Below are 27,356 nucleotides of genomic sequence, written 5' to 3' on the forward strand. Positions count from 1 at the left end.
TTCTGTGATCAGTGTCAAAAAAGCCAATTAAATTGACTGTGATTCAATGTTGTAAAACATGAAAACTTCTAAGCAGGATGACTACCTTTTATAGGCACGGTGTTGCAGTGGATCTGGTTCATTGGGACAAGTACATTTTGGCCTAATTAAGTTAGAAGTTATAAAAAAGACAAAGTACTGTTTAACTGAGTAACAATTTATGTATTTAAATGAAATACAGAACAACTTAGAATTCTACAATACTACAATACCATAAAACTGTGTATTTGTTCTTAATAGTTCTCACAGAGGAAATAATCTAGTGTACACTGCTGTGTTCTTTTGACTGCCTCTAAGTGAACAATATTCACACAGGTCCCTAGTGCAGATAATGGACTGCCTTCATGCAATGTTTGTGGTGATTGCATCCTCCAAGGTTTCATTTTCATTGTAACATTTAAGATGATCATTGATACTTTCAAATTCTTTGTGGTTCCTAAATTGTTGAGGCTCATTTTTATGTTTAGTTTTAATTCTGGCCATTTCTGGAATCTCCTAGCCTGAGTATGCTTGAAACAGCAGTGAGTAAAACAGTTCAGAATTGTCTTATTGCTTATTTCTCTCCAACTATCAAGTGACAAAAAAAAACACTGCTTTTTGAACACACATAATTGATGCTATTTAACTGATGGCCCAATTAACCAGAATCCACTGTAATATTTTAACATCCACTTTAAAGCTGATCCCTCTGGCTATTGATCTTTTAGCCACTAGATACTTTTTGGTTTTTTAACAACCGCCCTAAATCTAAACCTTTCTGGATTTCTTCTGATACATTAGCACCCTAATAAGAAAACCTACACAGCCCACTGTGCTCCAGATGCAGTTTGGATAATATTCTTCACAACTAAGGCATAATATTTCCTCCTGTTCAATTACACTTGCAACAAGCAATACAATCGGTTAACTTTCAGTATTTGTTGTACCTGAATGCTAGCATTTTGCAAATCATGCTCTGTCAATGGACACCCAGTCTTTAACCTGCAGTATTAATTATTTCAGTCTCTTACAGCTACTGCTTGAACTGCTGAGTACTTCCGATGTTTTGTTTTCATTGTAGATTTCTAATGTCTTCATTATTTTTTGTTTTTCAATCATCGAGTAATTAATTAATTGATACACAGACCTCTACCGTCAACATCATTTAAAACAAATTAGGGATGAAAATATATACGTTTTCAAAACAATTGAAAATTGCTACCACAGCTGCTTATGAAGCAAAATGATCATAAACTTTAAATGGCATTAACTTAGTAACGATGAACTAGTCTCTCCAAGAATCTCTGCACATAAATGCATTTTGCGCAGTGAAAAACATTTAATTGTTATTGAAAAACATTTTAAAGTGTATAGTTGTGATAAGTGAAGGGTTTGTTCAGTTTGCAAATAAAATAATTACAATGCTACTTTAATCTTAAGAAAAACAATTCTTTTGCAGTATAGCTACCTTGGAGTCAAGATTCACCAGTAGAGGGAGCCAGCCATCACATTTCATGCCATGGCTTAAATTCTATTTGGCTAATAGTTTGCTAACAGATCAGAAATGATCACATCTAAAGACAAAATTTGATTTTACAGCACAGTTAGAATTCAGAAAATAAATATAAATCTTTTATGTCAAATGAACCTAACTAAAGGCTCACTGCCTGTCCGAAGAATAAGATTACCATCACGTTTTTGCCTTGATAGTCCTGAGGGTACCAATTGGGAGTTGAAATTTGTAAACTTCCCAGTTCTTTTCACTCCTTCACAACTTTAAGTGCACTGTGCTTCAGCAAGGACTTGGCAGTCAAATTCATGCAAAGGTGAGATTTATAGTGCTTAGATATTAAAAATGCCAAAGAAAGCTAGGGTTGATCGAAGCTATCCCTTTGTCCTCTGGCACATCTCAGTTCATTGATATTAAATATGAAATATACTCTCTTCCCCAGATTCATTTCAAAATGCACAGACATAATCCAAACAAAACAGAAGCATTAAGCATTCAGTTTTTTTAGTATTTCATCAATTACTAATCTTATTTTTTGATGATGCATCCATCTGATAAATCTCCTTGGCAAACATCAAAGCAAAGTATTTATTTAATGTTACTGTTATGACACTTCTGCTAACCATAATTTTGTCCTGGCTACCTTATTGCAATCCTATTTTCATTTGAATTTAGACATTTATTCATGTTGACACAAGAGACTGCAGATGCTGGAATCTGGAGCAACATACAAGATGTTGGAGGAACTCGAGCAGATCAGGCAACATCTATGGAGGGAAACGGACAGCCAATGTTTCAGATGAAGAGGAAGGGCTCTACATGAAATGTTAACTGTGATATTTCCTCCACAGGCGTTGCCTGACCCGCTGAAAACAAACCCAGCCTATCTAATCTCTCTTTAAATCTAGAGTCCTCCAGTCCGGGCACTATCCTGGTGAATCTCCCCTGCACCCTCTCCTGGGTAATTGCATCCCTCCTGTAGTGTGACAACCAGAATTGCACCCAATACTCCAGTGCAGCCTAACATGAGTTGTGCAAATTTGTGTTATAATGTCCTTACACGTGTATCATTGTGCCCTGACCTATGAAGACAAGCATGCTAAATGTCTTCTTCACCACCCTTTAAAGCTGTGTAACCACTTTAAGATAACTATGGAATTGAAGTCCAAGCTTTCTCTGTTCATTGACATTTAGTGCCCTGTCATGTACTGTACATATTCTACCTCTATTTGACTCCCAAAATGTATCACCTTGCATTTGTCAAAATTAAATTCCATCTACCAGTGCTCAGCATAACTTTTCAGCTCGTCTCTATCCTGCTGTAGCCTTAGAAAGCCTTTCTTGTCATCAATAACACTAATTTTCATGTAATCCACAAATGTAATAATACCTCCCACATTCACATCCAAGTTATTAATATACATCACAAAAGACAGGTCCATCTACTAGCCACAGATTTCCAATAAGCACCTCTTTGGCTTTTATTGCCACGCCAGTTTTGAATGCAATTGACCAGTTCAACTTGGATACAATGAGCCTTCTGGACTTGCCTACCACGTGGAACCTTGTCAAAAGCCTTATGAAAGGTCATACAGACAACATCCTGTATCCTGCTTTGATCAATCCGCAGAACGAAAACCATGAATGAAGACCATCTTAGAGTCACTGGTATTGCAAGTCTCATTGGACAAGATGGAGTGTGATAAGATGGGATTGAGTGGCATCGGTTAGGTATGTGAGGAATGACAAAGAAGCAGTAGGATTAAACATTTTTAAAAACTGAGTCATAATAGCACCATACACGCCCTTGAAAGCCCGCACATTGAGGGAGGGTCTTCCGCACATAGGAGGCCCAATCGATTCATTACGTGACCGATCCTGGGTATACCCACAATGCTTTAATGAGAGGAGTTCCAAGATTTTAACCCTGTAATGGTGAGGAAATGACAATATATTTCCAAGTCAGAATGGCATGTGGCTTGGAGGGCAACTTATAGGTGGTTTTGTTCTCAAGTTTTTGCTGGTGATGTGCATCTAACTGGTAGAAATCATGGGTTTGAAAAGTGCTAAGGAGTTTTGGTGAGCTGATGTATTTTGTAGGCGGTATGTACTGGTGCTGCTGTTTGCTTCAGTTCACAGGCAGTGAGCAAGACTGTCCTAGCATTTTTGCAATCTGCTGTTGCTCTTCAGAAGTAGTGACTTCCTAGCTTGATTCTACTTTTTCCTCCCCTTGTCCATCCTCTTCCCAACCGCATCCATGACACCAATGGCAACTGCCATTTTGACAACAAGCTCGTCTTTATCATGGTCTGTGCCTTTCACTGCTCCTTTTGAACCGGAGTAGCTATTCTTTAAAATCTATGCTAAGAAGGTTTACAGATCGTACCTTATCCTCATTCGATTCTGGCCAGAGTAGTTCAAAATTTCCCTTCTGTACATATGATTTTTTTCCATTATTTAATAACAAAAATTTCAAAATCATATCACTATTCTATCAATTATGTGAAGAGATGACTGAATTCTATTCTCATATTATTCAAGCTCTTTCTATCTTTATTTCCTTGCTCCATCCTTTCTAACAACAAAAAGAAACCCAGAACAACACAGACAAAATGTTGGCGGAACTCAGTAAGCCAAGCAGCAATTATGGGAAAGAGTACTTTTTTTCCACAGATGCTGCCTGGCTAGCTGAGTTCCTCCAGCATTTTGTGTGTGTTGCTCAGATTTTCAGCATCTCCAGATCTTCTCATTTGTGGGGGTGGGGGGGGGGGAGGAACAAGCAGTCGTTCAGGCTTTCTCCATTCATCAAGATCATGGCTTCTACTTTAGATAAATCTAGTATACTATATATTAAAGCAATCTGTTTTGAATAAACTCACAGCAGTCCAGAGTAAAGAATTCTGATTCATTGTCCTTTAGAAAACATAGAAAACCTACAGTACATTACAGGCCCTTCGGCCCACAAAGCTGTGCTGAACATGTCCCTACCTTAGAAATTACTAGGCTTACCCATAGCCTTCTATTTTTCTAAGCTCCATGTACCTATCCAAAAGTCTCTTAAAAGACCCTGTCGTATCTGCCTCCACCACCATTGCTGGCAGTCCATTCCACACACTTACCACTCCCTGCGTAAAAAACTTACCCCTGACATCTCCTCTGTACCTACTCCCCAGCACCTTAAACCTGTGTCCTCTTGTGGCAACCATTTCAGCCCTGGGAAAAAGCCTCTGACTATCCACACAATCAATGCCTCTCATCATCTTATACACCTCTACCAGGTCACCTCTCATCCTCCGTCGCTCTAAGGAGAAAAGGCCGAGTTCACTCAACCTGTTTTCATAAGGCATGCTCCCCAATCCAGGCAACATCCTTGTAAACTCCTCTGCACCCGTCCTGTGGTTTCTACAACCTTCCTGTAGTGAGGCAACCAGAACTGAGCACAATACTCCAAGTGGGGTCTGACCAGGGTCCCATACAGCTGCAACATTACCTCTCGGCTCCTAAATTCAATTCCATGATTGATGAAGGCCAATACACCGTATGCCTTCTTAACCAGAGTCAAACTGCGCAGCTGCTTTGAGCACCCTAAGGACTCAGACCCCAAGATCCCTCTGATCCTCCACACTGCCAAGAGTCTTACCATTAATACTATATTCTGCCATCATATTTGACCTACCAAAATGAACCACTTCACACTTATCCGGGTTGGACTCCATCTGCCACTTCTCAGCCCAGTCTTGCATCCTATCAATGTCCCACTGTAACCTCTGATAGCCCTCCACACTATCCACAACACCTCCAACTTTTGAGTCATCAGCAAACTTACTAACCCATCCCTTCATTTCCTCATCCAGGTCATTTATAAAAATCAAGAAGAGTAAGGGTCCCACAACAGATCCCTGAGGCACACCATTGGTCACCAACCTCCATGCAGAAAATGACCCGTCTATAACCACTCTTTGCCTTCTGTGGGCAAGCCAGTTCTGGATCCACAAAGCAATGTCCCTTTGGACCCCATGCCTCCTTACTTTCTCAATAAGCCTTGCATGGGTTACCTTATCAAATGCTTTGCTGAAATCCATATACACTACATCTACAGTTCTACCTCCATCAATGTGTTTAGTCACATCTTCAAAAAATTCAATCAGGCTCGTAAGGCACGACCTGCCCTTGACAAAGCCATGCTGATTATTCCTAATCATATTATACCTCTCCAAATGTTCATAAATCCTGCCTCTCAGGATCTTCTCCATCAACTTAACCACTGAAGTAAGACTTTAGTTATCAGATGATCAGTATTTGTTTATTCAATTAACACATTGTATTCACACCCCTCTTTTAAAAATTTACCTCAGGTAATTGAATCACATTTTGTCTTTCTTAACCTATTCCCTATTTTGTGTTGCATCTGATCTGTATCCTTACAGATCAATATTTATACTTACTCAAGCTACTCAATCAAGTCAAGCTGTAAATTATGTATGGAAGAAATGTATGTACCCCTACTAAATACCAGTTTTCTTCATAGATCCCAATGCTAGGTGGAATCTGCTTCCATAATAGGTAGCTTATCAATTGATGACATAATTGGGCTGTCAACAACATCCTGGATTTAGATACTCAACTGATAACTTTTCTTCCTTGGCAGCCATGTTCAAATGAGATGCAACTTTAATCTGTGTTGCCTTCCTTTTCTCTGGCATCGAAGCTGGATTTACTTTGTTTAATACGTTTAAAAGGTGAAACTGAGATAAAATGACAGAATAATTGCAAATGAAGTCACTATATTGGAAGGTACAGAACAAGTTAGTAGTTGAAACTTTGCTCAGTTCATTACAGCTTTATAAACTAAAATCAAACCTGGATACATAAAAGACTGCAGATGCTGGAATCTGGAGCAAATAAACGAGCTATTTGAAGGAACTTAGCATGACTGGCAGCATCTTTGGAGGGTAGTGGACATTCATCATTTTCATAATCTGCAACCCTTTGTTGTTTCCACCTATTGCTTCTCAACCTTTCCCTCCCCTCGTTGACTCCATCTGCCAATCATCACCTCCTCAACAGGGATCCAGCAATTGCTTGCTAGCTGTTGTCTCAACTCACTTCTTTAGCTATCTGTCCTCTGCTCTTCCAGTCTGGCTAAAGGGTCTAAACCTGAAATATCTACTGTCCGTTTTTCTCCACACATGCTGCCTGACTCACTGAGTTCCTTCAGCTGCTCTTTTTTTTGCCAGGAGTCATATATTTGGTCCTTAGCTTAACAGCTTGGGGTAGAAAACAATGTAACAGATCATATATAACCCAATAGCAGCTTACTTTGTGATTTCATGAATACTATATGGCTAAGTTACAATAAACAGAATAATGTATACACAAGCTTTCATAGTTCACTTTATACATAGATTAACCATTACAATTCATTAGTTGCACAATTTTTTTTTACTGACATTCTATATATTCAACAAGGTGGATTTTAATCATTGTAAACTTTGGAATAGAATTTGCTTCAGTCCAAACTTCTATCCTCTCTCCTACATCTATTACTCTAGGCAATTGTAGGCTCAGCATAGACTGGTACAGTTGCAATCACCTCATGAGCATATCCAAGTAATATTGTAATAACTGGCTATTCTTCATTTAGTTCAGAGTCTATCTTAGAGTTACATAATACTATCACACCATGTTGTAAATGCATCTAGGAACAACCTGAAAATCATAAATAGTAGGTACTGGTCAACTGATCTCCCCTTTCACTCCTCTCCAAGTGCAACAGCAAAGCACAATTAAAACTATTACTCACTAATGAGGCCCTAGAAATTTTAGTAAACTTCACTCAGAACTGAAAAGAGCAAGATTCAATGAGAACGTTTACGCTGTGATTCATAGCCTAATGATTATGCATATGCATTAAATTCAAGACGTGGTACAGACTATTTGCTCTGATCACACAAGTAACTGTTGCTTTTTTTCCCCCACAATTTGTGATAACAGTATCTAACTTCCACATGGTGAACGATAAATAAACCTTTTCATCTAACATTGCATTCAGCACGGATAAAGTGTTTTACAGAATTTTCTTTTGTCCAGGATCAAGTTGCAATGCAATCTAACAATAATAGAAATAAAATCTAGACAAAAGATTCAAAGCAATTTGCAGTTCAAAGAGAATATTAGGCGAACCTAATGTTCTTTGTTCACAAATCCCTTCATACATTCATTCTCTTCTTAGGATTCTATCATAGTATATATGTAGCAATTACATGTGTTTGCACGAGTTTTCTACTACAACAGTCATGATAATCAATGCCATGGCTCATTCAATTTTTATGTTTTGATTAAAATATTCACTAACTGTAATGCCTGATGAGAGATAAATACTAATACCAAATTTTACTAAGAGTATTTAGACAGTGTTAATTAACATATTTACTGTGTGCCTCATTAATATCAATGAATATCATGCAGTCTCACGTATCGCCTCTAGTTATCACACAACAGAAGAGAACTAGATAAACTCAGAAACACTGGCCAATTAAGCCACAGAGACAAATTCCCAAACCTGTGATCACTCTGAGTTACTGTGGAAATGCAGTCATTCATACTATTCATTTTTTAAATCAGGAAATGAAAAAGAATAAGTAAAATAGGATTGTTAGTTTTAAACTTCATGATTAAACTTTACAAGTCTTCATATAGGTGATGCTGATATTTCTCCTATAGTCATTTACTAAGTGTTCTTTTTTGTAAATAATACAATTGCTTACTCCCTTATTCTGCTTGAACCAGCAAACAAAAGACGGGCAGCAATATATTCTACTCTTAACAAAAGGCTTGATTCAAATATAGTAATTCAAAACAGCCTTAGCATAATATCGAGCTGCCTAATTTAAAATAAAATTAATTACTTCAATAAATAAATTACTACTCATCTGCATCAAACAACAAAGTTGCTAAGACAATTTGAGAATCAGTGCTTAAAATTAATTGTCACATATCCGAGCCCAGCTCTGCGCACTGTTTGTCTGAAATATGATTGGCTAATGATTCGATGATGTCGAGAAGTAAGGCTTGGCTTAGAGATCGTAGGTTGGGCAACTTGGAGACCTTGGATGGAAGAAAAAAAATGAATTTAACATATAAGGGACTTGCATAAAGGTTAGCAAGCTTTTAAATTAAACTTAAAGCAATATCAGCAAAATTCACTACTAAACTGCAGTACAGTTGTTAATCTTTAGAAGAATATATTTCAGATGTAAAATTGGTACACATCATATAATAATCCAATATCAAAACAGGTTTCAGAGCCTTAAAGAAGCTCTTCATGCTCAGAAAAATGCCAAAATCAGCCTGCTTCTCCTGCTCTAATCCATGCAAGCTACAAGAATCCCTTGCCTTTTGGGCAGGGGTCAAGACTGAGGGTTCTTAAAGATAAGAACAGAAGTTAACATGATGACTGTTCATTGGTTTGTCAACACGAAACCTGCAAAAATGACTATTATAATTTTACGCACTCAAAATGCTGATGGAACTCAGCAAGTTTTAAGCTATATTGACCGTTCTGTTGAATATCTTACTGCACATACTATTACAAATTACTATAATTTGCATATTGCACATTCAGATGGAGACATAAAGATTTTTACTTATGTATGTGAAGGATGCAAGGAATAAAGTCAATTCAATTCAAGTTAGGCAGCATCTATGGAGCAGAGTAAACCACTGACATTTTGGGCCAACACCCTTTGTCAAGACAGTACAAATCGCAACAGAAATCCATCAGACCACAACACACAAGTGAAAATCCCTGTTTCCTATTAGGATTGGGGCATTGGGTTAGGTAGAGTTCCTTCAAAGAATATTTAAGCTTAGTGGAAAATGTTAAACCGAGAATCTGATGGCTTATTAGTGCAGCAAATGGTGTGCAATAATCATTTACCATGGAGAATGGTATTGTATAGATGTGGTATGAAGTTTCATTATCATTCAATGCAACATTTTTAGAAAGAGGCATAATAGTTTGTAATCTTGCTTCATAGAAATAAGACTTCCAAATAGCCATTATTACCTACCACAGTACTGGAATGATGTAATAATTTACGTAACTGTAAGACTACAACATACAAATTCTGTATGATCTAGACTATTAAAAAAACTTGTAAAATCTTTAATGCCAAGAATTTGTGAACAAGGCATAACGTTTATTATTCATGACACAGTAATATAAACAATTGAAAATCATCAGTAATTTGGATGCTTAACCTGTGGTTAATACTTTCCATTTATACAGTATGCATACCATGCCTTTAAATAGAAATTGATATCAAAGCATGCTGATATAATGAAAATGATCTAAAGCTTAGTCAGAGGTAGATTTTAAAGGGTTTCTTAAAGATGAGAGATAGTGAGATTTTTAAACTTTTTTTATTTACAGAAAAAGCACAGTAACAGGCTCTCCTGGCCAACGAGCCCACACTGCCCAATTACACTCGTGTGAACAATTAACCTACTCACGTGCATGTTTTTGGGATGTGGGAGGAAACAATAGCACCACAATTCGTGGGGAGAATGTACAAACTCCTCTCAAACAGCAGCAAGAATTGTTCCTAGCGCTGTAATGGAGTTACCCTAACCACTGCACTCCAGGGCACCCCAGACTGAGGGAGGGAATTCTAGGGCTAGTACCTACGCAGTAGAAGACAAAATCACATGAAAACAGTCACCTTTTTTAATAAAAAGTAGAAGGACAGTAAGGTTAGATTCTGGAGAGAGTTCAAACTTAACTACATGAGTGGGAATAGTAGCCAGCTGTAACTCACCTGAGGACCATCCTCCTCATCTACTCATCATATTGATAGCAGATAGAAACTGGGGTAGGATGGTATGGAAAATGACACAAAGGCTATAATCATTCCTCAAGCCCTGAATGCAATCTTAAAGGAAATTTCAATGAATTTGTGATTTCAAATTTTGTAGCAAAGATTCATACCTGGGATTGCAGGGAAGTTGCACATTGATTTGGGTAAAAATTACACATTGTGAAACAAGAACTGACTAGAAATTGAACATTTTAGATGGGGGGGTGTTAGGGGGGTATCCAGCGGCAGGACAAATGTACACTCAGTTGCCACTTTGTTAGGTATACGAATGGAACCTAGTGTCGTCTTCTGCTGCTTGAAACGTTGTATGTTTAGAGATCTTCTGCACATGACTAGTAATGCATGGTTATTTGAGTTACCATTGCCTTCCGGTCTGCTTGAACCAGTCTGGCCATTCTCCTCTGATATCTCTCATTAGCAAAGCATTTTGCCCACAGAACTGCTGCTCACTGGATGTTTTTTGCTTTTTGCACCATTCTCTGTAAACTCTAGAGACTGTTATGTGTGCAAATTCCAGGAGATCAGCAACTTCTGAGATACACAAACCACCCTGTCTGACCATGGAATGATTGTTGGTGCCAAAGTCACTTAGATCACATTTCTTCCCCATTCTGATATTTGGGCTGAACAACAACTGAACCTCTTGACCACGTCTGCATGCTGTTACGCACTGAGTTGCTGCCACATAATTGGCTGATTAGATATTTGCAGTAACGAGTGGGTGTACCGAATAAAGTGGCAATTGAGTGCAAATTACATATATATTCTCCTTTGACAAACTAGTGTTTTTATAACCTCCTTCTCTTTACTCGACCATATCACCTGTAATATTTCTATCCTGTCTCAGATTGCTGAGAGATTACTGTAATGCCCTCCTTGGCTTTATTCCCTGGCTGAGAGACACTTGATCAAAGCAAGGACATCATTTCAAAGTCATAAGTGATTTAAAGAGAAACGTTAACTGCTTTGTTTTCTTCTTACAACATATATTATTGCATGTAAAAGTACATTTTTATCTTAATATAGCAGGCTGTGAATCTGGCAGGTATGTTCAGTACTTCCTGGGAAAATTGCATTGAACTTCTACCACAAGAATCTAGTGATAATGAAAGAACAAACACAAGAGGCCACAAAGAAAAATAGGGTTTCCTTTCATCAGGGAGCAATAACATTATTGCCAGATTATGCCTGGATCATATCCTTTTTTAAAAAAAACAGAATTGCAAAGATCCAAAGATTAAGAAAAAATTCTAATCATGCCACAATATAATGCTCTCAAATCAATTTAAATCAAACAGTTTAAGGTTTACATAGACACACACCCTATGAAGATACAGAAATTAAATACAGTATTTCACTGGTCAAAAATTCAGATTGCTCGATCATGTAATAAGGCAGGTTTTTATGCACTGTTGAAGCTTTCAGCTTTTATAATTGATGTTTTATTTCACATTAAGTGCAGATTATTACAATATCACATGAAATAGACAAAAATATCTAGAATACATTGTCATTGCATTCACGCAACAAGGTTCTTTGATCAGGCATTAGCACAAGAAGTAAACTGACAAAATTTCAATATTGTGCTGAACAGAACTATGTATTTGCATCACGTGCCATGTATATCCCTCATATTCCTTTCTAGTACCAGGAATTAGTGTGAACCATTTACCTCCAAGTTATCAGATTTTTATTAATTTTCAATCAATCTTTGCTGCATTCGCCTGAATAAAACAATAGTGATGTTTTGTGATCACAAGTCTTTCCTCTGTGTGTCTGTATCACATTCTGGCTGTGCAGAAAAAGGAAGGAACTTCATCTCTGGGCTGTATGAAGGCATGCTTGAACAACACAAATGCGACCATCTCTTTCCTTTTGCAAGTGCTGTTGAGTTGCATAAGTAGTCTTGCTCGATGGCAATGAGCTTTGAAAGCCCATGGAAATTTAGTTATGGAGCTCTGGATCAGCTGTAGTTAGCAAAGTGCAGATACAAAGAGAGTGCCAAAGACAATGGTGGAGAAATCAATCCTTGAGATGACGAAGTTCTCATTTTCATAGTGCAGCGAGGAAAGCAGGATAGGTTGGAAGATAAGCTGGTAACATTAGTACCCTAAAGATGGTGTCATTGCCAGATTGGCAGTGGAGTAAAATGCTCAGTGTCAAGAACCATGAGAATATGCACACTAAACTCAAACTTAGTAACCAGCCAACATTGACAGGATTCATTCCCAGAAATTGGTGGAAGCCCAATAATTTGCGCTCAAGTTTCAAAAACTGATACAGAGCAGGCAGTGGGAAAAGTACAAAAGAAAGATGAAGGGAATATATAAAACAAACCTTAAAACTATATTGCAATCACAAGATAATCTATGCAGCAATCATAGCACAGTAATATCCATTACAAATTTGTTTAAGAATTTCTTAGTCTTGACCTCAAATGAAAGGATAAGACTTCTCCAGCTATAGTCAAGATGGTATAAAAGGACAACAGACTCTCATTGAGTCAAACAGAACCCTACCTACCTTGGTAAAGTGATGTACAATAATGTGAAGACAGTGCTTCTTCATATCCAAGGCCTGAGTCTTATCAGCTGCTTCCAGAATCTGAAGAGAAAGAAGAACTATTTAAATTATTTATTATGATTATTTGTAATGTTATTGACTGAACATTAAGGTCCTGTTTAAGAAAATATTAGAGACATTTCCTCCTATAATCAAAAAAAATTGAACAGATGGGTATAATCTTTGAAGCTGGAATTTAGGGAGATAATGGAAAACCAGGATAACTAAAAGCAATTGCCAATGCAGCACATGAATGACAAGAAACTAAATCTTGAGAAATAAGAGGGCATTGGAAACTCCAGGCAGAATAAAATATTAAAGAGTAATACCATGGCTTCCTGATAATAGAGGTGAAAAAAAAAGCACCAAGGCAGAGGTTTTGTGAAAGTATTTTTAACTGAAGGTTTTAACTATGATAATGATTGAGATAAGCAAATTATCTTGTGTTTGAATTGTAGTTAATTTCTAGGGTGTAGTCAGGATATTTTTCTGCAGAGATGCGATTTAAAATCAAATAAGAACACACTAAGTGATACAGTAATATTTTGTATATACTCGGCACCTATTTCAAATAAAACTTTCATTTAATACACTGCAAGAATGGAAATTCTGAAGTTAATCGAGGAAAGTGTAAAAATTGTCCTTTAAAAAAAGAAAATGCTATGTATTTTGATAAGCAAATCTACTGCTTTATATTTACTATTCTGAATTCATTTACTTTGCTAATACACTTAAAATAGTTAATCTCTGCACACAGGAATAATAACTTTTCACTAGAAAATAAACAGACAAACCTTAGATGATTTCATCTAGATAAAAGCATTGTTAACTTGCAATATCACCAGAAGAGTCCAGTAAAAAATCATCTGAAGTGTGAAGGTGACTTTCCAAATAGGAACTGATGGCACATTTGCAACAAACTTAAAAGACAATTCACCTGCAGTACATTTTCCACCGTCACATTCATTTCCAGGTTCTGTTTACAATATGCTTGCAGTCTATTATTTGTGAAGCCATAATAATAAGGTGCAGAAAACAAGTATCTGTAAAACTGATGTCAAGGAAACTTATCTCACAATTAAATTGTAGAGATATACCTACATTTAACTTGCGCCACAATTAGTGAAGTCAGTCATCCTCTTTGGGTTTCTCTTTTATTTTGAGACTTTGGCTTCAATGAAAAAAAAACATTTATTGTTCATACCTAATTACCATTAGAAGTTGGTGGTAAGATATTCTTGAACTGTTTGTGGAGAAGGTGCTTTCTCATTGCTGGGGTAGAGTGATCCAAAGTTTACACTTGATGAGGATGAAAGGACAGTGATATACTTCCAGTAATATAAGGAAGGTGCTGTTGCTCCATCAGCAGGTCTTTGACCTGCTTGATGGAATTGAGCGGTATTGTTACTGCAAGTACAATGCTGCTAGTTACCCTTTAACCATCCTCCCATGCCCATCACTTCCCTCTCTTCCATGGATCACTGTCCTCTCCTATCAGATTCCTTCTTTATTTATGATTCTACTGAGCTGTGTGCGACTGGAACCTGTGATTAACCCTTTGATGGTGTATTTTTGGGCTGACTGAGTGATCTGGTACTTTCTTGTCTCTGAGGGAGCTCAGGGAGGTTGGAAACAGAGTGTATGGCTTGGAAATCTGCAAGCCCATGATCGACTCCATTGCTTCTCTCTGATTGAGGCATATCGAGCAAGGTTAAAGTTGACAAAGACGAGATCAAAGGATGGACAGGTGCTGTCTGCCTGTGTCTGATCGGTTCTCCTCTCCCTCTCTCTAGCTGCTGTCGGAGGAAAGTGCAGGAGTCTTGTGTTAAACATTGCAGGGATTGATCAGCGAGGCTCATGGTCACAGACTCATTTTGGGGGACTTTGAGGTTAATGTTTCATGTGTTACTGGATTCTGGTTACTCTCTTGTGCTGTTCTTGAGCGACTTGATTGGAGTGATTGGTATGACTGGAGTGCTTCGGTCAAGTCTGACTCTGTAGCCAGCTAGTGGCGCTGAACTGAACGCTCCTGAATTTCTGGTTTGATGTTGATATTCTGTGTTTGCTCACATTTTGTCATTTGCACATTTATTCTTTTTTTCGCACATTGGGTGTCTGATGTTTTTGTTTTAGGAAGGGGTTCCATAGTGTTTCATTGTTTTGTGACTGCCTGTGGGAGGATGAATCTCAGAGTTGTATTTTGTATATATACTTTGATATTAAATGTACTTTCAACTTTGAAATTTAGCCCTTTGCCTCGTCTATCTAGCCCCTCCCAGCTTCTTACTTCACCCACCTACCATCCTCCTCACTTGGACTCTACTATCATCTTCCAGTTTGCATTCCTTTGCCTCCGCTTCCCCCCACCACCCCCCGCCCATTATTCTGACTTCTGCCCTCTTCCTTTCCAGAACTGATGAAGCACCTCAGGCCAAAACGTCGACTGTTTATTCCCCTCCATGGATGCTGCCTGACTTGCTGAGCTCCTTATTATTCAGAATCAGGTTTAATATCACTAACATATGTTGTGAAATTTGTTGTTTTTGCCACAGCAATACAGTGCAATGCATAAAAATGTTATAAATTACTATAGTAAAAATATATTATTCATATAATTTCACCTCTTTCCCATTTTCCCACAAGCCTAGTAACTGCAATCCAATATTTGCTCAAATTTTCTGCACCTACCTTTTTAAAACAACTGAGAATGTGACCAGCGTAATCAGTTTTTCCGTATGATGAATAATGGATTTGAATCAATATTGTTATTGTGACTAATTTAGCAAAAGCGTATATTGCCACTGCTTGCTTAGCAGTGCAATCTTCCCAGACAGAAGATGGAATTGCTGCTACGTAAGTGAGACTAGGACTAGAGAAGGATACAAAGAGTCCTCTGGAGGCATGTTGACTTCACCATAGTACACATAGCGAAGGAGTGACTCAAAAGCTTGTCGACTTGGTACCATTTCTCCAATAGAAATATTAACTTGTCCATCTTCAGGCATGAAAGACCGAAACATGGCTTCAAAATAACTAATAAATATAAATGCATAAATAACAGTAATCAACTGATCCCAGTACAAGATATTAACAGTCAGATAATAGACTTGAATAGAAATAGTCAGAATATTTTGAAAGCACATTGTACTTTAACTTGCTTATTTTGGAAAAATAGTGTTAAAAGTTTAATTGTATTATTAAGTCTGGCAAGTGATTAGAAAGTTAAATAATCAATTTTGATATAATTCAATCAAAATTGAGCTTATGTTTGGGGATTTGGGGATTTATCTTGTTTAAATAGACGGCATTGCTTAATATTTACAGATCACACAGCCCAGCCTTCTTCAGAGGCACATGGTTAACAGAGGTAATGCAAGTAACTTCGGTGCCAGTCATTATTCCCAACATGAAGAACATATGGATGGGTCATGACATCAGCTGTGCTCAGTGGGGAAAAATGTTTGAACATAGCGACACATGCTGGGAAGAATAAAGAATTTCTTAGAGACAGGGAAACTTTGTTTGTGGAGGAGGAATAGGAATTGCAGAAGCAGGATTTCAAAAATTATGCTGTAAATTTAAAAAAATATCCAAAATATCTCATGATTTACTGATACAAAATTCAAACAGATCCAGCCTCAGTGTCTAAGAGGAGGTGCAGTAGCAACCAGCAAAGGAAGAAATGGTTTTAATGTGTCAATTATTACTGACCTGGACCGGGCGGCTAGTATTGCTTTATGGGCTGGCCTGGGGTGACCATCCAACAGCAGTGTTATGTCACAGAACTCCATGCCTGCTCCTTCCAGATAGCTCTTCATGTCCTGGACTAGAGATGTGCCTAATGGTAAGATAAAAGATAAAAAGGTCAAGAGACAATAAACAGTGAATTCTGACATCTGTAATAAGAAGTTGCTCAACCAAAAATGAATGTAATGAGCCACAAGCACTTCACTCAAAGGATGATGCTTCAAAAAGGTGGCATCTATCGTTAAGAATCCCTCTTCTCATGACTATCATGTGGTACAGGGGGTACAGGGGGCCTGTGGACACACACTCAATGGTTTAGGAACAGTTTCTTCCCCTCAGCCATTAGATTTCTAAGAGGACAATAAACCCATGAACACCAGGGCATTATTTTTGCACTAGTTACTTTCATATGTATATTTCTTATTATAATTTAGAGTTTATTTTATGTATTGCACTGTATTGCTGTTCAAAAACCGCAAATTTCATGACGTTAGTGATAATAAACCTGATTTTGATGACAGTGAGTAACATACTTAAGTACACCTTGAATGCTATACTTAAGTTTGCCTACACCACTATCGTTGGCTGAATCAAAGGTGGTGACAAATCGGCATACTGGAGGGAGACTGAAAATCTGGCTGAGTGGTACCACAACAACAACCTCTCACTCAATGTCAGCAAGACCAAGGAGCTGATTATCGACTACAAGAGGAGGAAACCACAAGTCCATGATCCTCATCAGGGGCCAGAGGTGGAGAGGGTCAGCAATTTTAAATTCCTCAGCATTAGCATTTCAGAAGATCTGTCATGGGCCCATTACGAGTGCAATTACAAAGAAAGCATGCTAGCGCCTCTCCTTCCTTAGGAGTTTGCAAAGGTTTGAAATGACATGAAACAGCAACGCCCTTGAAAGAAAAGCCTACAAAATGTAGTGATACAGCCCAGTCTGTCACAGGTAAAGCTCTCCCCAACACTGAGCACATCTACAAAGAGCAGCATTGCAGGAAAGCAGCATCCATCATTCAGGAACCCCACCAACCAAGCCATCCTCTTTTCTCACTGCTCCCATCAGGGAGGTACAGGAGTCTCAGGACCCATATCACCAGGTTCAGGAACAGTGATTACCCCTCAACCATCAGGCTCTTGAGGGGATGACTTCACTCACTGAACTATTCTCATAAGCTATGGACTCATTTTCAAGCACTCTATCTCACGTTCTTTCTCTATTTTTATATTACTTTTTATGTGTTTGCACAGTTGGCTGTCTTATGCACATTGGTTGTTTGTCTGTCTTGTGTGCAGCTTTTCATTGATTCTATGGCGTTTTCTGTATTTACCCTGAATACCCGCAAGAAAATGATTCTCAGTGTTGTATATGGTGACATATATGTACTTTGATAATAAATTTATTTTGAACTTTGTATTTAATGCACACAACAGTTCATATGGTCCAAATAGTCCATTGCTAATGCTCTACATGAGTTTCTATCCTTCCTCATCTAACTCATCAATAGAACTTTTTATTCCATTTACCCTTATGTGCTCAACTAGTTTCCCCCAGTAACTACACTCACTGAAGTACTCCTGTTTTTATCAGAACTGGCCAATTCTCTCAGAGACCATACATCTGTAATATTGGCTCAGCTCTCCTCTCCCCACAAGCATGATTTTATCTGTAGGACATTTGATACAGATTTGCCTATTCTCCTCTGATCTCTCTCATTAATAAAGTACTTTCACCCACAAAACTGCCATTTACTGGATGGTTTTGCTTTTAACACCGTTCTCTATAAACTTTAGAGACTGTTTTGCGTGAAAATCCTAGGAGAACAGCAGTTTCTGAGATACTCAGACCACATTGTCACCAACAATCATTCCACAGTCAAAGACACTTCTTTCCCATTCTGATATTTGGTCTGAACAACAACTGAACCTCTTGACTGTGCCGGCATGCTTTTATGCATTGAGTTGCTGCCACATTATTGGCTGATTAGATATTTGCAGTAATGAACAGGTGTACATAATAAAGTGACCACCAAGTGTATTCCCATAGTAACTCTGGGCTCCTCCTATCACAGATATTTCCTTTGTCTTAGCCATTTCTCCCCATCCTTTCTGCAATCTAAAAGTAACACATTTCCTCTCTTTCCCAATTTTGACGAAAGGTCTTCAGTTTGGAATGTTAGCCGTTTCGTTTTCCATATTGACCTGCTGAATGATTTTTTTACATTTTAGATTTCCAGCATTACAAGTTCTGTTTTATTTACTCTTTGTGGCAGCAAATTCCATATCCCACTCTCCTACCAAAAGATTTCTTCAGTACTTCCTTTGAGATCTCTTTATTTATTTACTTAGAGGTACAGTGCAGATCAGGCCCGTCTGGCCCTTTGAGTCAGCAACCCACCGATTTAACTCCAGCTTAATCACGGGACAATTTACAATGACAAATTAACCTACTAACCAGTGCGCCTTTGGACTGTGGGAGCACCTGGAGGAAATCTACATGTTCATATTAGGGTCTACCTTTATCTATACAATTTACATTGTACTAGTTCCAGGATCTGAGTGTCTCTGGCCCTTGCCAGCTTTTTAAAAAAAAATTGTCCTTCCCCAACTGCCCTTGTAGAAGGTGGCAAACAGCTTTCTTGAGCTGTTTTAATACTCTGGTGAAGACATTCCAAAATTCCAGGGATTGGGCACAGCCTTAATGAAGTAAACTATTTGAACGGGAAATGTATCTTTTCAAATACTCGACTATTTTAATAGCTTCAGATATTAAAACAAAATCTATAATAGTTTTATGTAGGAATGACTGGCTGCTTTATCAGTAAGTGCACTATATAATGGAATAGAGGCATTCTACTTCTGCTTCCAACCAGTCTAACTAGTGCCAAAGTTTTAATGTGCTTTTAGTCAAATTGTGCTTGTTTCATGTTTTATTACTTCCAGTCCATTAGTGCTTAGAACCAAAGTTTGCTCTTCCTGACTACCGTATCTCCCATTCCACTTTTCTCTCCTAATGTCTTTCTTACTAAGTCTTTCCAACCTATACCAAGATAGACAACCTATATCAAGAAAGAAATATGAAGAGGTAATGTAAAGTATCTCTTGTCAATGCAGTACGTAAATGGACTGCTTAACCTGCAAACAATTATACCAGTTATGGGCTGCCTAAAGCAAATGGTCTAATGCACTGCCTGTTTAATGTTTTGCTAATCTTTACAATGGGGAATAGTGAAGAACAAAGGAAAAGAATTATAATTCTATTGAGCAACCATTAGAAAGAACTAAATATAAGCAAAATTCATTTTTACCTATGTCAACAGGTTGATCAGAATGCATCCGTGTTGGGGGTTGATGCTTCCTTCTTATAATCTCCACAATTAAGCAAGTGGAAAGATGCTCAAATTCTTTAGTCATTATCACATGGTTAAAGTGTGATTCTTTCACCACAAAATTCAGACAGTATTCCTGTAACAAAAAGAAATAACTTTAGTTTCTCTGAAGTTGAAAAATCATATTATAGCACAGTACAGGCCCTATGGCCCTTGATGTTCTGCCGACCTTTAAACCTACTCTAAGGTCAATATAACCCTTCCCTCCTACATAAACTTCCATTTTTTCTATCCCTATCCAAGAGTTTCTTAAATGTACCTAATCAGGTTCAAGTTTATTGTCGTTCAACCATACATACATATACCACCAAATGAAGCAACATTCCTCCGGACCAAGGTGCACAACACAGTACATACAACTCACACATAACACAATGGTAATATTACCACAAATAAATTAATAAATGAAGTGCATTTATGACACAACTCAAAAAGTAAACTGATGCTTCATACATGATGAGACCTGGATGGTGGCAGGGAGTTCAGTAGTCTCTATTGGCCTCAGGGAAGAATCCGTTTCCCATCTTAACGATCCTTGTCCTGATGCTATTGTACCCTTTACCTACTGGTAGGGATCAAAGAGATTGTTGGATGGACGTGAGGGACGACTCACAATGTGTATTCAACACTCTTGATAAATATCTCTGATGGGTGGAATAGAGACCTCAATGATACTCTCATCAATCCGTGCAAACCTTTGTAGGATTTTGTGGTCAGATATATGGTGATGCAGCTGATCAGGATACTTTCAATGGCGTTCCTGCAAAAAAATCAGTTACATTGTCGGGGGGGGGGGGGTGGTGGTGTTGAAACGCGCTCATCTCAATCTCCCCAGGAAGTGGAGACATTGCTGTGCTTACTTGGCTAAACAGGCAGTGATAATACACCCAGCTCTACCACCACCTGGTAAGGCGTTCCATCCACCAGTACACCCTGTGTAAAAACCTTTTAAAAGAAAATCCCACCCATACGGATAACAGAAAGCATAAAAAATATTTCTAATGAAAACTGCATGGTCAGGGAACTCACTTCAGCTAATACCAAATATTAGTGAAAGAGACGACTATGCAGCAAAAACCAAAATCAAACAGTGTCTGTTTCAACTGTAAAGTTCAATAATTAAACTAGGAAAATCAATTAAAAAAGGGAAATAAGTATTTGTGTTGATTATGGTACATTTTATAGGTTTTGCTAATTCCAAAGTTCTTCAGCACTCATGTACTTTTTGCTTCAGAGATATAGGCACTGTTGTAGCACGTGAAACAACCGATTTGCACACAGTAGACTTCCACAAACACCTAAGTAATAATGAATGAACAGTCAGCTTCTGTAACGTTGATTGGGAGATGGGTCTTGGCCATAAATTTTGTGCTGGATTCAGAGACATGGCAGTGCCTCTACTTCCTTCCAAGTTTACGAAAATCCAACATGTCATCTAAATCTTTGACAAACTTCTATAGATGCACGGGCGGAGAGTATACTGACTGGCCACATCGTAGCCTGGTGTAGAAACAACAGTGTCCTTGGACGTAAATTGAGCATACAGCCTAATCCATCATGGGAAAAGCCCACCCCACCACAGAGCACATCTTCAAGGAGCACATCACAGGAAAGCAGCATCCATCAGCAAGGACCCTCACCATCCAGGTCATGTTCTCTTTTTGTTGCTGCCATCAGGAAGGTGGTACAGGAGCCTGAGGATCCACACCACCAGTTTCAAGAACAGTTACTATCCTCAGCCATTAAGTTCTTGAAGCAGGGGGAATAAATTCACTTAACCCAAAAAATGAACTGTTCCACCAACCTATGGACTCACTTTCCAGGACCTATGTCATGCTCTCGATATTGATTGCTTGTTTGTTTGTTTGTTTGTTTATTTATTGTTATTATTTTATGTTTTTTTTGTATTGCACAGTTTGTTGCCTTTTCACTGATTTTATTATGTTTCTTGTGCTTGCAAGAAAACAAGTCACAGGGTAGTATATGTTGACAAATATGTACTTTGATCTTTGACTCCATCTTATCAATGCCCCTTTTTCCCCTCAGATGGCTAAATGCTTTACTGACACTCTTGAAAGCAATGGCGAATCCTACTATCGGTGCCCATTGTTTCCTCAGAGGTGACTACCAAGGTATGGAAGTGATTCAAGGCTTCCAGAGATTTGCTGTGAATCTTTAAGTTCAAAATTTAAATTTAATTGTCACCCAACCAAACACTGATACCGACAATGTTCCTCTGGAGCAGAGGCACAAAACACAGTACCAACATTCGTACACAGTCCAAGGCAAATCTAGCACACATAAGACAGCAGTAAACATACAGTCATAGCAGAAAATTATATAACTCAATTCCCTGAGTGTTATGCCGTGTAGATTGATGGTGTGTGGGATGTTGTTGGCAAGAACAAGCCCGCAGCAGTCCGATCATCACGCGCTAGTTCAGGCACAGACAAATGAAATCCACTTGTCCTCCACTGAGCAAACACGGGAGAGCACCGACGGGAGGGGCCACCCCGAAACCAGGATGGATCACCATGCCACATTACTCCTGAGCACTTGCAAAACCAGGATGGATCACCATGCCAGATTACCCCGAGCACTGGCAAAACCAGGATGGATCACCATGCCAGATTACCCCCGAGCACTGGCAAAACCAGGATGGATCACCATGCCATATTACCCCTGAGCACTTGCAAAACCAGGATGGATCACCATGCCAGATTACCCGAGCACTTGCAAAACCAGGATGGATCACCATGCCAGATTACCCCTGAGCACTTGCAAAACCAGGATGGATCACCATGCCAGATTACCCCCGAGCACTTGAAAAACCAGGATGGATCACCATGCCAGATTACCCCCAAGCACTTGCAAAAGCGACTCTGTGGCATGAGGCCTTGGTCTGTGCTATAGCTGTTGGTCTCACCAATGAACCAGTGACCCGAACTTGCACTATTCTATAGCAAGCACAAAAAGATTTTAAGATTTTAAGATTAGCTTAATTTGTCATACATACATCAACACATACAGTGAAATGCGTCGTTTGCATCAAATCAGCAAGGTTTGTTCTGGGAAGTCTGCAAGTGTCACCAACATAGCATGCACACAAACTCGCTAACCCTTACCCGTGCATCTTTGGGCATGGGAGGAAGCTGGAGCACCTGGAGGAACCACATGATCACAGGAGAATGTACAAACTTCTTACAGACAGCAATGAAACTGAATCCTGATCTTACAGCTGGCACTGTAGTAACATTACACACTACACTACTGTGCTGCCACCACCCAAGAGCCAATATCCACCAAAGAGAGATGTGGTCCATAAAACTGAAGTGGTCTTAAGGGTGAAAGATATGGTATAATACTTTGAATTCATTAGCTTAAGTAAACACACTTGCATAGTATCTAAATACAGTACAGTAAATACTGTGTATGAAACAGTAGTACAGCAGTTAGCATAACACTTTACAGTACCGACTGTAAGATCAGAGTTCGATTCCCATCACCGTCTGCTGGGAGTTTGTACATTTTCTCTATGACCACAAGGGTTTCCTCCCACATTCCACACTGGTAGGGTTAATGAGTTGTGGGCATGCTATGTTGGTGCCGGAAGTGAAGTGACACTTGAGGGCTATCCAGCACAACCCTTACTAATTTGATTTGATGTAAATGACACATTTTGCTGTGATTTGACGTACAGGTGACAAATAAAGCTGATCTAATCTAAATACTTTAATCATTATGGTCAGAGTGTAACATTCTAAATGTATTGTTAGGACAACTGTGGTATATATTTAGTCTAGTCTATACCACAATATGCACCAAGTATTGTAAACAATGACAAAATACATTAACTCAGTATTAGATGGATTAAGGCCAAGAAGAGAGTGATGGCCAATTAAATTACAAACAATGTGGACTGCAGATAAAGAATGAAGCAGAAATGTGTACATCTCACGCACTGTGAAGGTCAGAAAATGGGCTGGGAACAGGACGCAGGGTGGTTCTCAAAGAGCTAATTTGGAATTGGAGAAAAATTAAGCTAAATTACATTCCAAGTAAATTTATTATCAAAGTACGTGTATATCACCATATACTGCTTTAAGATTCATTTTCTAGCAGGCATTCACAGTGGAACAAAGAAATGTGATAGAATCAGTGAAAAACTATACACAAAGACAAGCAATGTACAAAAAGACAAACTGTGCGAATACAATAAATAAAACCAAGGAATGAGTTATATAGTCATTGAAAGTGAGTCCATAGGTTGTGGAATCAGTTCAGATGTGAGGTGAATGAAGCTATCCACGCTGGTTCAGGAGCCTGATGGTTAAAGGGTAATAACTGAATCCAGTGGTGTGGGACCTAAAGCATGACTGGAGCAATTATACCTGGGACAAAGTGAGTATTCGAAAGGTCCCATCGAGGGTAGCCGAGATTGAGAAAGAAAGAGCAGGGTTAATAATGTAAAACAAAGGTGTCCTGTTAAGCAAAGGGATAATAATAGCTCAGTAGATATTGGTCGTCGTGCAAGAGGAGAGCAAGAGAAGTGACAGGGGCCAAGCTGTTCTTCTTGCGCACAAGTGAGATTGAGAACTGAGTGCAAGTTTTCAGAGTATAGCTGATTGCTGATGACAAACATCAAAAAATAAACATTTTACCTCTGATTGTCTGACTTGTATGTCCCAGTCTTTATTAGCTATAAAACGTTTGGTATTAGGTAAAAGATGTCCATTTTATTTCCTGAATTGCAACTCAGTCAACTTGACACTGTTATTGGATCTGAATGATGTCTTCGAATCAGCAAAAGAGAAAGTCCAAAGATCACCAGATGTGCCTGTTTAGTGGCCACTGACTTCAAGTTCCAGGCCACTTTAAATGGCAAACAACACATTTACGAAAGCCTATTTGGTCGTTCTCTCTTCACTCTATATTTGCCTACCTTTAGTTGATCCAGCTGTAACTTGTTGGCATTCTCACACACAGTGAGTACATTCTGAAGGTCGACTGAGGCCTCTATGTACTGTAAGCACAGCTGTTCCAGTCGAGCCAGGTGAAAGCTTAGGGCAAGCTTGTAAACATCCATTATCAATAAGACATCTTGCACGTGACCTACCAAAGCAATTCAGTGCAAAGATTTTAACACTTGGTCTAAACAGTATAATCATGGTTGGTGACTCACAGAGTTTCTTGCCCGAGCTTTTACAGTCATCATAAAAAATAAAGGGGAAAATGCCAGTCACAACCAACACGGCCCATAATGATAATCACCCAATTGTTAACTTATTTTTTAATGTATCTGTATAATAAGCTATAATACTATGACCTTTAATATTCTCAGCTTAGGTAAAGGCTTTAAAAACTGGACACATTTGAGAACGTAGGCAATGTAAGCAAATTCTTACCCATTTGGAACAGAATCAAAATAATACTCTTAAACCTACAGTTTCATTTTGGTTGTTTCCTCCATCCCCACCCCTTTCCTTGACATTATGTGCATGGAAATTCCAGGCTTGCCTTCATTTGAGGTATGGTAGTTCTGAAGCAATCAGAAAATTAATCATGCATTTAAAAAAAAACAAAACAGAAAGAAATGTTAGATGGCCGTTTATTTACCAATACAATATAGGAATGTTACCTTTCCGTGGGTACTTGATTTTGTCTGTGTAGAGAAACTGCATCAGTATCTCAAATGGCTGTGCCTCAGCCTCACGGATCACGACCTCCAGCTGAAGCAAGGAACCTGTCAGATTTAGGTTTGTCCCTGCTGTCTCTGCTTCAACCCCCATCTCCTGCTTGGCTTTCTGGTGGTCAGGAGGGACACAAATTTAGGGAAAAATTTCAGATCAATGCTAAATTTATGATATTGGAAAATATTGGCAATATTAATTGGTATTAAGATAATCACCATGTATAACTGTCACTAAGATTAAAAAAGCAAAGGAATACACTGTATGTCTGGAAGAGATATTTGAAAAGGAAACAAGCAGTGAAAACAGAGTTCAGTGAAAACTTTGCATCAATATCCAGACAATACAGAAAAGTGATTAAAATATACTGTATAATCCCTGTGGTAAACTGGTGACATTGACAATGTGGAGGTAAAGTTGATTCACCACTTGTGTGAAATAGGCTCAGTGATTTAGGCACTTCATTTTTATACAAGACCTTATTTTCTCCATCTATTGGCTTCAATGTTACTCAAGACTTAATGCATTACATTTCCATTTCTCTTTCAAATGTTGCAGTCTTAAACTATAAGAAAGACTTGTTCTGCAAAACACAGCGAGAAAAGTGGCCTTTCGGCAGTGTTGTAGAGTTTATATTCATTCACAGGTTACCCACCTGCTTCAGCCAGTCTCTAGCCTGAGCAATCTTCTTCCTTAACCACTTGCTTCGAGCTGTGACAACCGCTATATGCCCTTTAACACGCTCTTCTTTCTGGTACATAATCAAATATGGTGACAATCAATATTCCACCTGAAGACAGATTATTAACTTGGGTAAATTAAGTCTAAAGTGACAACAAGTCACATGAATCACCTTAGCGCACTCCATTACTTAAATGAATAACATTTTCAGATTACAGTGCTATCTATTTTAAGTCTTGCCCTCCCACATTAACAAAATTGCAACAACCTAGAAAATTATGAATTTCGCATTGATCTGAAAGCTTCTCTAAATGTTTGTGACCCTTCTGACCATCAGAAAGCCAATCAGGAGATTGACATTAAGTCTCTTACCTCTCCAAGGATGAATTCCACATCACAGAACTGCCTGTTTTCCCATAGCCTCCCATAATCTTCATGTAAAGTACATTTAGGATAGCAAGAAAACTGGAATTGAAAAACAGATGTACATATATGTTATGTGATGCTGCAGGCAGACAACATACACACTTACGAGCCCATGTTGTGTTTACGCTTAAATGTCTCCTCCCATTCCAAGTACAGTGGATTCAGTTAATTGGGACACATCAGGACCAGTAAATTTTGGTCCAATTAAGTGGCTACCCCAATTAGCTGGTTTCGTGGAAATAGCTAAAAAAGGTATAGAAAGACAAACTATCATTTAACTGAGTAATGAATTATGTATTCAAATAAAATACAGAACAAATTAGAACACAACCTATACTATAACAGTATAGTTATAGGAGGAATTCATCCAGTGTACACTGCTGTGTTCTTTTGATGGACTATAAATGAACAAGATCGGCACAGACACCTAATGCAGATAATGAACTGT

The 27,356-nt window shown here is 38.4% G+C and overlaps 1 protein-coding gene across 1 annotated transcript in view; it reads right to left on the reverse strand.

Moving 5' to 3' along the window:
- Window positions 1–233: 233 nt before the first annotated feature.
- Window positions 234–27,356, reverse strand: part of lztr1 (leucine zipper like post translational regulator 1) — an 86,346-nt gene continuing 59,223 nt past the window's right edge. Inside the window, exons 12-21 of the mRNA XM_072247974.1 lie at window positions 26,855–26,947; window positions 26,457–26,552; window positions 25,750–25,915; window positions 25,054–25,223; window positions 20,031–20,187; window positions 16,681–16,807; window positions 15,853–16,002; window positions 13,907–14,012; window positions 12,931–13,011; window positions 234–8,635 (exon numbers count right to left, since the gene is read on the reverse strand). Of these exons, the coding sequence (XP_072104075.1) occupies window positions 8,519–8,635; window positions 12,931–13,011; window positions 13,907–14,012; window positions 15,853–16,002; window positions 16,681–16,807; window positions 20,031–20,187; window positions 25,054–25,223; window positions 25,750–25,915; window positions 26,457–26,552; window positions 26,855–26,947 (1,263 nt within the window). The 3' untranslated portion in view covers window positions 234–8,518. The remainder of the gene's footprint in view (window positions 8,636–12,930; window positions 13,012–13,906; window positions 14,013–15,852; window positions 16,003–16,680; window positions 16,808–20,030; window positions 20,188–25,053; window positions 25,224–25,749; window positions 25,916–26,456; window positions 26,553–26,854; window positions 26,948–27,356) is intronic.

The sequence above is a fragment of the Mobula birostris genome, chromosome 31, assembly GCF_030028105.1.
Source record: "Mobula birostris isolate sMobBir1 chromosome 31, sMobBir1.hap1, whole genome shotgun sequence".
NCBI lineage: Eukaryota > Metazoa > Chordata > Chondrichthyes > Myliobatiformes > Myliobatidae > Mobula > Mobula birostris.